Source organism: Columba livia, chromosome 11 (assembly GCF_036013475.1).
Source record: "Columba livia isolate bColLiv1 breed racing homer chromosome 11, bColLiv1.pat.W.v2, whole genome shotgun sequence".
Lineage (NCBI taxonomy): Eukaryota > Metazoa > Chordata > Aves > Columbiformes > Columbidae > Columba > Columba livia.
Genome location: NC_088612.1, coordinates 13,338,880 through 13,348,267, shown reverse-complemented (window position 1 = coordinate 13,348,267; position 9,388 = coordinate 13,338,880). Strand labels below are relative to the sequence as shown.

The window sequence follows — 9,388 nt, the reverse complement described above, 5'->3', positions numbered from 1 at the left end:
CCACAGCCACAGGAGCGGGCCCGGGGCCCTGCCTGCAGCCCTGCCTGCAGCTGAGGCAGGGGCAGCTTGCTGGGGTGTGTGACAGCTGTGCAGGCAGGAGCCCACCATGGTGTGGCTGCAGGATAATGCAGGGCCGGGTCTCCACCCAGCCCGCAGTCAGGACAGAGAGGCCCCCCAGGAGGTAAAGAGCCCCCCAGAGCCAGATGCTGCCCGGCCCAGGCTGTGGGCAGGAACTGGTGCTCAGCAGGGGCTGCTGTCTGGGGACATGGTGGGGACTTGGCACCAGGACAGGGACCAGCCCACTCACCTGAGCAATGGGAACCAGCTGCTTATCTGGAACCTGCAGAGATGGGAGCTAATTTTGGAACCAGCTGTGGTGAGTGCAGTGGGTGGGGTACCTGAGGGGAACTTACACCCCTTTCCTAGAGCACGTGGGCTGAGCCCCTGCACCACAGCCTGGGATCAGCTGAGCTCCCACTCTGCACGCCCATGTCCAGCACCCCTGTGTCCAGCATGCCCACGTCCAGCATCCCCACAGCTGGAGCATGGACCCCCTCGGGGAGCCCTGAGGCTGGACCTGGGACCCACTCCAGCCCCACTAAGCCCCTGCAGGGTCCCAGCTCCCTGGGAGGGTCTGTGGGGCTGTGCTTGCTCACATGGCAGCTGCTCTGCGGAGCCCTTGGCCTTGTTGCACCTGTGTCTGCAGCAGCTTGGTGTGGTTGGGAGTGCGTTGCAGTGCCGGTGGCTGCAGGCACTGCTCCGACAGCTCTTCCTTTTCTCGCCAGGCTGGGGACAGGTCCCTGTCAGCCCTGGACACAGGGCTGCATGTCCAAGCTTGTGGGTGGGGGGCAGGTGACCACCGCCGTGGGGGCTGCAGGGACAGGTCCTGCCCGGGGGCAGGCAGAAGCCGCGGCCCTGCCAGGCTCTGCAGGCGGCAGTGGAGGATGTGAAACTGGGTGAGCTGTGGTGTGGCCCAGGGAGACCTTCCTGCTGCCACAGCGGTCAGGGCTCCCAGGGAAGGAGCTGCTGCACCCTCCATGGCCCCGCAGCTCAGTCCTGACCAGCACCACAGGGGGCTGGACCCCAGCCCCAGACTCATGTGTCCTCTGCAGAGGTGCCTGGTGTCCCAGTGCAGCCTGCTGCTGGTGGGAAGGGCTCCTGCACTGCCTGGGAGGTACCGGGGGATGCTGGAGCAATGCAGCAGTGGGGAGCAGCAGCCCTTCAGCCCAGTTTGCAAAGCAGTTCCAGAGCATGTGATAGTGCTGTGAGGTCGCTGGGGTGTGTGGATGTCACTGGTGGGCTCAGGCAGAAAATAAAACTATTCCTGGGCTGGGGCAGGGCAGGGAGGCTGGAAGCAGGTTGGAGTCTGCTGCAGGTTGGGGCAGCTGCAACGCTGGTGCTTGTAGAGCTGCGCTTGTCCTCAAACGTGCTGTGAAAATTGCTGTTTGCAGGGAGCACCAGCAGCACTGGTTGCTTCATCTGCTCAATGGGGCACAGCAAAAGCAGAACTCCCCGGCAGGCAGGACCCCCTGGGGATGGGCAGGGCACCCTGGGGACCATGGCCAGTGACAGCGGGGACCAGCTGGTGGGTGACTGGGGACCCTGGCAGCATGTGGCAGCTCTTGAATGGCTCCGGGTAAATGGGGCATTAACTGGGCTCCTCTTGCCTAGGGGGGCTGCAGTGACTCTGGGTGGGGATTTGTGTTGCTCAGTACAGAAACCTCCTGCCCTCGCTGGGCAGCTGCTCGGGGCCTGTGCCCATGGCACTGTGGCAGCCCCTGGCTGTGCTGTGCCACGCCATGCCACGCTGTGTCGTGCTGTGCCACTGTGCTGCTCCTTGGTGTGACCACTTGGGCACCGCTCAGCCGTGGGAAGGTCAGTCAACAAAACTCCTGTCTGACACATTTTTTCTCCCAACTTCCTCCAAAAGTGGAACCAGCTCGGCTGTGGCCTGCAGATGACTGTGACATCCATCTCGGGCTGGGGCCTCCCTGACAGGCACGGGAACGGGGGCTCAGCACAAACCGCCCTGGAGGCACCGAGCAGAGCTGAGCTGGGCTGTGACACACACGTGTGACAGTGCTGGCCAGGGCGGTGGTGGCTGTCCCTGCAGTGCGGCTGCCTGGCCTGAGCGGTCCCACTGCAGCACCAGTGAGGCACATTGAGAGGGGACGCACCTGGGGCTGCGCAGAGAGCGGGGTCCCGGCCAGGTGAGCACAGGCTGGCACCGAGGGCTGGGTCATGGCTTTTGGGGGTGCCCGTGTGGTGGATGCTCCATCCTGTGGCCTTTCACCATCACAAAGGCCAGGCTCGCAGTGGTCCCCCTCAGCAGGGCTCCATAGGGACCTGAGGATGCCTCTGGTCCTGCCCAGTCCCTGCAGCCTCTCAGGGCAGCTGGGGCACAGAGAGGGGCTGGGGAACAGGCAGGACCAGGCACGGCTGAAGGGGCTTTTCTGGGGGAAACCCTGTGGTGCTGGGGCTGAGCTCAGGCTCCACGGGGCTGGGGAACCATGGCTGGGACAAGAAGAAGCCCTGGGCTCCCACAGACACCAGTCCTGCTGGGGCCAGGCCTTGGCACGAGGCAGCTGGAGGGGCAGCAGGGCTGGAGCTGCCCAGCTATAGCAGAGCCATGTGCTGGTATCAGCCACGGTGGCGGGGACTGGCAGGGAGGGGAGGAAGCGCAGGAAATCTCGCAATGGCTGTATGGTCAGCACTGGGTTTCCTGTTCCTCCCCAGGAGCTGGAGCTGCACTCGGTCCAGACTGCGCCGGCCCCAGCACCGGGAGGACGCCAGAACCAGCCCAACGGCAGTGACCTTGCGGCACACACAGGTCAGAGGGGCCGTGCCCCAGGGGACAGGGACCCCTTTGTGGGGCGGGGGGGACTCAGCCCTGGCCGTCTGCAGGGTCACAGGATGTGTCAGGGCACATCCTGCCCAGCACAGAGACATGTCCCAGCACCCTCCTGCTCCTGCTGCTCCCTTGCTGCAAGGCAGGGCACCCCAGGACTGCAACTGGGACCAGTCGGGCTCCCAATGGTCCTGGGTACTGGGACACATCCAGGCTTGGCACCTTACCCCAGGGCTCAGCGCCCTGTCCTCCTCCTGCTGACTCCCCACCCGTGTCCTGGCCCCCAAGAGCTCCTCTGTCCCAGTGTGTCCCTGTCACGGGAAGAGGGGTGATGGTGCTGATGGGCAGGATGGGGTGGGTGCCCCGGCTGGGGGATTTGTGGCTGTGCTGCCCCCAGGAGCAGTCCCACACGCATGGCAGAGGAGACGTTGCTGGTTCTGACCCACATTTCCTTTTTCCTGGCACCAGCTCCAGGGGCCCAGGCTGCTGTGGGGCTTGGGGTGCGCTCAGCCCTCCCATCTGCTTTGAAAGCACTTTGTGAGGCCAATCGCATGGGGCAGGGAGGGCTCTGACCCCACTTGCCGCCCAGCCCAGCTTCCATGTCCCAGGGGGCCCATGGGACAGGAGGGGGTGACGCACAGGTGAGCGCAGTGCAGGGTGGCAGCCATGGCTGAGGCTCCCCCACCGCTCCGCAGCCTCCTCCCGCTGGGACGCGGGGCCATGGGCTTCGGACCGGAGCTGTGGTGCCCGCAGGGGCACAGCGCGCTGCTGCGGCTGCAGGACAGTGAGCTGCGCCTCCTGGAGACCATGAAGAAGTGGATGTCGCAGCGCGCCAAGAGCGACCGGGAGTACGCAGGGATGCTGCACAACATGTTCTCCCAGCTGGAGAAGCAGGAGGGCCCTGGGCAGCTCCGCACCAGCGACCAGGGTGGTCAGATCTGGGAGGTAGGGATGCCCTGGTGTGGGAGCATGCCCCACAGAGCTGGTGTGGAGTCAGAGGCTGGCAGTCCCCACACCGCCCGTGACACCATGTCCCTGCAGTCCTGGTGGGTGCTGGCGAGCCGGACTGAGACGCTGAGCCAGATCCTGCGACGGCACGCAGAGGAGCTGGTGGCGGGGCCACTGGCCAAGCTGAGCCTGCTCATTCGCGACAAGCAGCAGCTCCGCAAGGCCTACAGTGAGCGGTGGCAGCAGCTCAGCCAGGAGTACACCCGGGTACGTGGGTCCCGGCGGGGGCGGCGGGGGCCTGGCCTGGCTCTGCTCCCCTGACGGCGTCTCCTCCCCAGACCACGCAGCAGGAGATGGAGAAGCTGAAGGCGCAGTACCGCAGCCTGGCGCGTGACAGCGCTCAGGCCAAGCGCAAGTACCAGGAGGCCAGCAAAGGTACCCGACCTGTCCCCATCCCACTGTGTCCCCTCCAGGCTCTGCTGGCGGGTCAGGGATGGCTGGAGCACCCTCCACCCTGTGCGACCCACGGTGCAGCCTGGACTGGGTGGAAGCTCTGGGGGTGGTGCAGGGAGAGGCCAGCCTGGCCCCAGAGGACTGGGCAAAACTCCCAGGGGTCACAGGGAGAGGTGTGTGGGGAGGTGTGTGACTGCCCAGGGCCCCTGCCTGCCCTGGGGCCCCCTCCCAGCCCCATTACCCCTCAGCCCCAGCCCCGCTGGATACCGGGGGAATGTGCTGAAGCACCGGGACCAGCAGTGTGGCAGCAGGGGGTGTTTTCCATGGCATCTCCCCCCAGACAAGGAGCGAGACAAGGCAAAGGAGAAGTATGTGCGCAGCCTCTGGAAGCTCTACGCCCTGCACAACCAGTATGTGCTGGCCGTGCGGGCGGCCGCGCTCCACCACCAGCACCACTACCAGCGGGCGCTGCCCAGCCTCCACCAGTCCCTTTACAGCCTGCAGCAGGAGATGGTCCTTGTCCTGTAAGAGCCCTGCCTGCCCTGCATCCCACTGCCTGCTGCTGCTGCCTGCCCCTTGTCCTGCTGCCTGTCCTGTGTCCCGCTGCCAGTCCCTGGGCACCCTGTGGTCCCTGGGAACTGGCGCTGCTCCCTCCTCCTGCCAGAGCCCCACTGACGATGTGCACCCTTCCTGCCTCCTCACCTGCCCGTGCACCCCCTGCCCCTTGCTGGGGCTGTCACAGTGATGCTCTGCAGCACTGTGCAAGATGTGGGGACTGAATGCACAAGCCAGTGGGACGCAGGGACGGGCCAGCCTGGGTGGCAGGGCTGGGGCAGGGGTGGTGGTGCTGTGTTGCGGGGCCCTTGGCTGGGGGGCACGGCACCCCAGCAGTCCCCAGCAGCCACGTTCCCACAGGAAGGAGATCCTCCAGGAGTACTACAGCATCAGCAGCCTGGTGCAGGAGGACGTGCTGGCCGTGCACCAGGAAATCACCAGCGCCATCCAGGCCATTGACCCGGCCACGGAGTACAGCGGCTTCATCCAGAGCCACAGGTACGGCCGCAGGCAGCGCAGCCCCTCTGCAGTCATGGCCCTGCCAGCCGCGGGGCAGACAGGAGGCTGAGCCACGCTGGCTGCCTGCAGGTACGGCTCTGAGGTGCCGCCAGCCGTGTCCTTCGACAAGAGCTTGCTGGAGGAGACGGAGAGCCTGGCCCCAGGGGAGCTGCAGCTCAACGAGCTGACCATCGAAAGTGTCCAGCACTGGTGAGCGGGGCCGGGCCATAGGCTGGGGCTGCCATGGTGGCAGCGCAGCTCAGTGCCATCCGGCACCTGCATCATTTGCAGCCTGACGTCGGTTGAGGAGGAGCTGGTGGCTGCCACAGAGGCTGTGGGCAGCAAGGAGCAGCGGGTGCGGGAGCTGCAGGCGGAGATCCAGGACGAGGAGCAGGGACGCAGCCCCGGGGAGCGGTGAGGTTTGGTGGGCAGGGGCCGAGGGGCTGGGGTGGCTGGGCCTGACGTCCTGTTCTGTCCCCAGGGTGCACTTGCTGAGCAAGTGGCAGGGGCTGCAGGACGCACAGCAGCAGCTCGAGGGCTGCCTGTGCACCCAGGCCAAGCTGCAGGCTCAGCGGGAGCTGCTGACAGAGAAGCTGGTGGTGCTGGACAGCGGGGACCCCCTGCCCGCCCTGCCGCTGCAGGAGGACCGGCACTCTGTCTGCTCTGCGGTGAGTCTTTCCTCCTGCACTGGGACCTGCAGGGATGGGGTGTGCTGGGCTGGGGAAACCGCAGGGATGGGGTGTGCGGGGCTGGGGTCTCCCCCTGCAGGGCACAGCTCTCACACCTCTCCAGGAGCAGGAGCGGAGTGGGGCCTCTGCACTGGAGACCCTCAAGAATCACATCTCGGGCATCTTCAGCCCCAAGTTCTCGGTGAGTCCCTGGGCACCTCTGGCCACTCTGCCCTCCTACTGGGTGCCTTGCTGAGCCTCCCGGCCCCCCAGCACGCCCTACCCTCTCCTCCCCACCTTATAGCCCCCTCCCCTCAGTGCTCCAGCCCTTCCAGCCTCTGCTGCTCCTGCCCTGGGTGCAGCTTCCAGCCACCGCTGCTGCCCCGGCACGGCCCGGGGACACGGCTGGGCTCACCCCTGTCTCCACCCAGCTGCCGCCCCCGGTGCCCCTGATCCCGGAGGTGCAGAAGCCGCTGTGCCAGCAGGTCTGGTACCATGGGGCCATCCCGCGTGCGGAGGTGCAGGAACTGCTGAGCTGCAGCGGGGACTTCCTGGTGCGGGAGAGCCAGGGCAAGCAGGAGTACGTGCTCAGCGTGCTGTGGGACGGGCAGCCCCGGCACTTCATCATCCAGGCTGCCGACGTGAGTGACCGCAGCCGGGGTCCCTGCCTGGGCACGGCCCCTGGCTCTGCAGCCACAGGGTGACTGGTGCGAGCGCACAGGACGTCCGCGTACAATATGGGTTCTGTGTGCCCGTTCTTGTATGGGCCGAGCATGGAGCGTGGTGTGAGCCCTGCTTTGTGTGTGTGAGTGCTTGCTTGTGCGTGCTTGCCATGCCCGGTGTGCAGGCATGTCCTGTGCCATGTGTGTACACACCCGTGCACCCCAGCCCATGTGTGGGGCGTGGAACCCCTCACCTCCCCTCCCCACAGAACATGTACCGGCTGGAGGGGGACGGCTTCCCCACCATCCCACTACTGGTTGAGCACCTCCTGCAGAGCCAGCAGCCCATCACGCGCAAGAGCGGGATCGTCCTGGCCAGGGCTGTGCCCAAGGTGACATGGGTAGCGGGGAGGCAGACAAGTCCCCTGCACATGGGGCAGCCCTGGGGGGCCTGGACACTGGAGACCCCCCCTCCAGGGCTACCTGAGGGGAAGCTGCAGGGGCAGGGGTTGCGGGCCTGCAGTGGGCTGGGGGATGGCTCACGACCTTTGGTGTCTGCAGGACAAATGGGTGCTCAACCATGAGGATGTGCTGCTGGGGGAGCGCATTGGCCGGGTGAGTCGGGGTGCTCCGGTCCCTGCCTGTGGGGGTCTGTGGGAGGACAGGGCTGTCCCAGGGGTCTGCAGGAGACAGGGCTGTCCCAGGGGGTCACAGGAGGACGGGATGCCCCTGGCCACACCATGGCAAGCTGTGCTAGTGCAGCCACGTCTCTCGGCAGGGTAACTTTGGGGAGGTGTTCAGCGGCCGCCTGCGTGCTGACAACACCCCTGTGGCTGTGAAATCCTGCCGGGAAACCCTCCCACCTGAACTCAAGGCCAAGTTTCTGCAAGAAGCCAGGTTTGTGCAGTCATTGCACTGATCCCAGTCTGTCTGTCTGTCTGTCCTCAGGACTTGGGGCTGTTCAAACCCCCTGGTACTACAGCATCCTTATGCTGAGGGTCTTGTCCCTGGGCCAGCCAGGCACAGTGTCCTGGGGACAGCGCAGAGGTGGCATGTGGCCCTGAGCACCCACGGTGCCCTTCCTTGTCCCCACAGGATTCTCAAGCAGTACAACCACCCCAACATCGTCCGGCTCATTGGCGTCTGCACCCAGAAGCAGCCCATTTACATCGTTATGGAGCTGGTGCAGGGTGAGTGGCCCCGTCCCGTGGCAGACGGTGGGTGTGTGCAGCTCGCTGCGGTGTACCAGGGCAGCCGCCTGCCAGCTCCGCCATCCTGGGTGCAGGGGGGGACTTCCTGAGCTTCCTGCGCAGTGAGGGGCCCCATCTGCGCGTGAAGGAGCTGATCAAGATGACAGAGAACGCTGCCGCTGGCATGGAGTACCTGGAGAGCAAGCACTGCATCCACAGGTGGGCTCTGGCAATGCGGGCATGTGCCGAGCAGGGCAGGTGAACCCCAGAGCCCTTGCTGCCCCCATCCCGTGCCAGGTGAGGGGCCTGTGGGTGGCCGCATGTGCAGCTGATGGCTCTGTGCCATCCCAGGGACCTGGCCGCTCGCAACTGCCTGGTGACGGAGAAGAATGCCCTCAAGATCAGTGACTTCGGGATGTCACGGGAGGAGGAGGACGGCATCTATGCCTCCACGGGCGGGATGAAGCAGATCCCTGTCAAGTGGACCGCGCCCGAAGCACTCAATTACGGTAAGGGATGGAGCCGGACGTGGCCAGGCAGCCCCATGGCATAGCTGGGAGCCAGGAGTCCAGGGCTCACCATGCTGCTCCCCAGCGCCTGGTCCTGGGAAGGGAGTCAGAGGGGGCACCCCAGCCAGGGCAGTGGTGCCACGGGTGTCCCCAGCTGCCAGCAGCTGTCCCACCCCATGTCCCCAGGCCGATACAGCTCAGAGAGTGACGTCTGGAGCTTCGGGATCCTGCTGTGGGAAGCCTTCAGCCTGGGTGCTGTCCCCTACGCCAACCTCAGCAACCAGCAGACGCGAGAGGCAGTGGAGCAGGGTGAGCACGCAGCCGGGGTCTGGCTCTCGAGGGCCCCGCACTGCAGCTCCGCTGTGGGGCCGTGCCTGTGGGATGGGCAGGACAGGGTTGTGGGGATGAGGGGCTCGTGGTGCTGGCTGCCATGTCACCATCCCTGCTTTCCAGGCGTGCGGCTGGACCGCCCGGAGCAGTGCCCCGAGGAGGTGTACCAGCTGATGCAGCGCTGCTGGGAGTACGACCCCCGCAAGCGGCCCAGCTTCAGCACCCTCCACCAGGACCTCATTGCCATCCGCAAGCGGCACCGGTGAGGGGACCGCCGGGCCCAGGACGTCCCGCCAGCCCCGCTCAGGACCGCACCCTGTGCCGCGGGTCCGTCGCCCGGGCAGTGCCTGCGGGGAAGCGGGTGCTGGGGGCGGTCGGACGCGGCTGAGCCCCCCCAGCCCAGGGCAGGGGCTCCCGCACGCGCTGGGACATGGCGCCCGCAGCCCTGCCGGGCGTGATCCTGTGTAATAAACCACCGAGCTCCACGGCAGCTGCGTCTGGGGGTTCAGGGGGTGCAGACTCCGGGGGCCGGCGGGGCCACGCGCCTGCGCTGCACTGGGACGGGGGCACCGAAACGGCACTGGCACCGCGACCCAGCCCGGGGCTGCGGGGGGATGGCGAGACCTGTCCCCGGGGCTACCGGGGGGACGTCCGGGTGTGTGCCCGGGGCTGTGGAGGGCTGACCAGGTCTGTTCCCCGGGTTGTGCGGGGGTGGCGGGGCTGCCCC

The 9,388-nt window shown here is 66.4% G+C and overlaps 1 protein-coding gene across 5 annotated transcripts; it reads left to right on the top strand.

Annotated features, from left to right (window-relative positions):
- Positions 1 to 1,987: 1,987 nt before the first annotated feature.
- FES (FES proto-oncogene, tyrosine kinase) lies at positions 1,988 to 9,151 on the top strand. 5 transcript variants are annotated; one of them, XM_065076914.1, is made up of 20 exons: positions 1,988 to 2,210; positions 2,737 to 2,830; positions 3,544 to 3,793; positions 3,890 to 4,063; positions 4,135 to 4,231; positions 4,590 to 4,773; positions 5,165 to 5,302; positions 5,393 to 5,512; positions 5,594 to 5,716; positions 5,784 to 5,970; positions 6,101 to 6,172; positions 6,456 to 6,611; positions 6,902 to 7,024; positions 7,194 to 7,247; positions 7,411 to 7,529; positions 7,728 to 7,822; positions 7,918 to 8,041; positions 8,174 to 8,331; positions 8,518 to 8,640; positions 8,785 to 9,151. In XM_065076914.1, exons 3-20 carry the CDS (start codon positions 3,569 to 3,571, stop codon positions 8,925 to 8,927), a joined length of 2,415 nt encoding a protein of 804 aa, XP_064932986.1. In that variant the 5' UTR covers positions 1,988 to 2,210; positions 2,737 to 2,830; positions 3,544 to 3,568; the 3' UTR covers positions 8,928 to 9,151. The 5 variants fall into 5 exon arrangements, with proteins under 5 accessions (XP_064932986.1, XP_064932984.1, XP_064932985.1 ...); XM_065076912.1 differs by having other exon boundaries at positions 6,402 to 6,611; XM_065076913.1 differs by having other exon boundaries at positions 6,095 to 6,172.
- Positions 9,152 to 9,388: the final 237 nt, after the last annotated feature.

Bases quoted from the DNA above. Each gene is read 5' to 3' on its own strand.
- FES (XM_065076915.1), top strand. From the start codon at position 2,704: ATGGTCAGCACTGGGTTTCCTGTTCCTCCCCAGGAGCTGGAGCTGCAC. The intron at 6,612-6,901 runs GTGAGTGACCGC...CCCTCCCCACAG, and splicing joins TCATCATCCAGGCTGCCGAC to AACATGTACCGGCTGGAGGG. The intron at 7,823-7,917 runs GTGAGTGGCCCC...TCCTGGGTGCAG, and splicing joins CGTTATGGAGCTGGTGCAGG to GGGGGGACTTCCTGAGCTTC.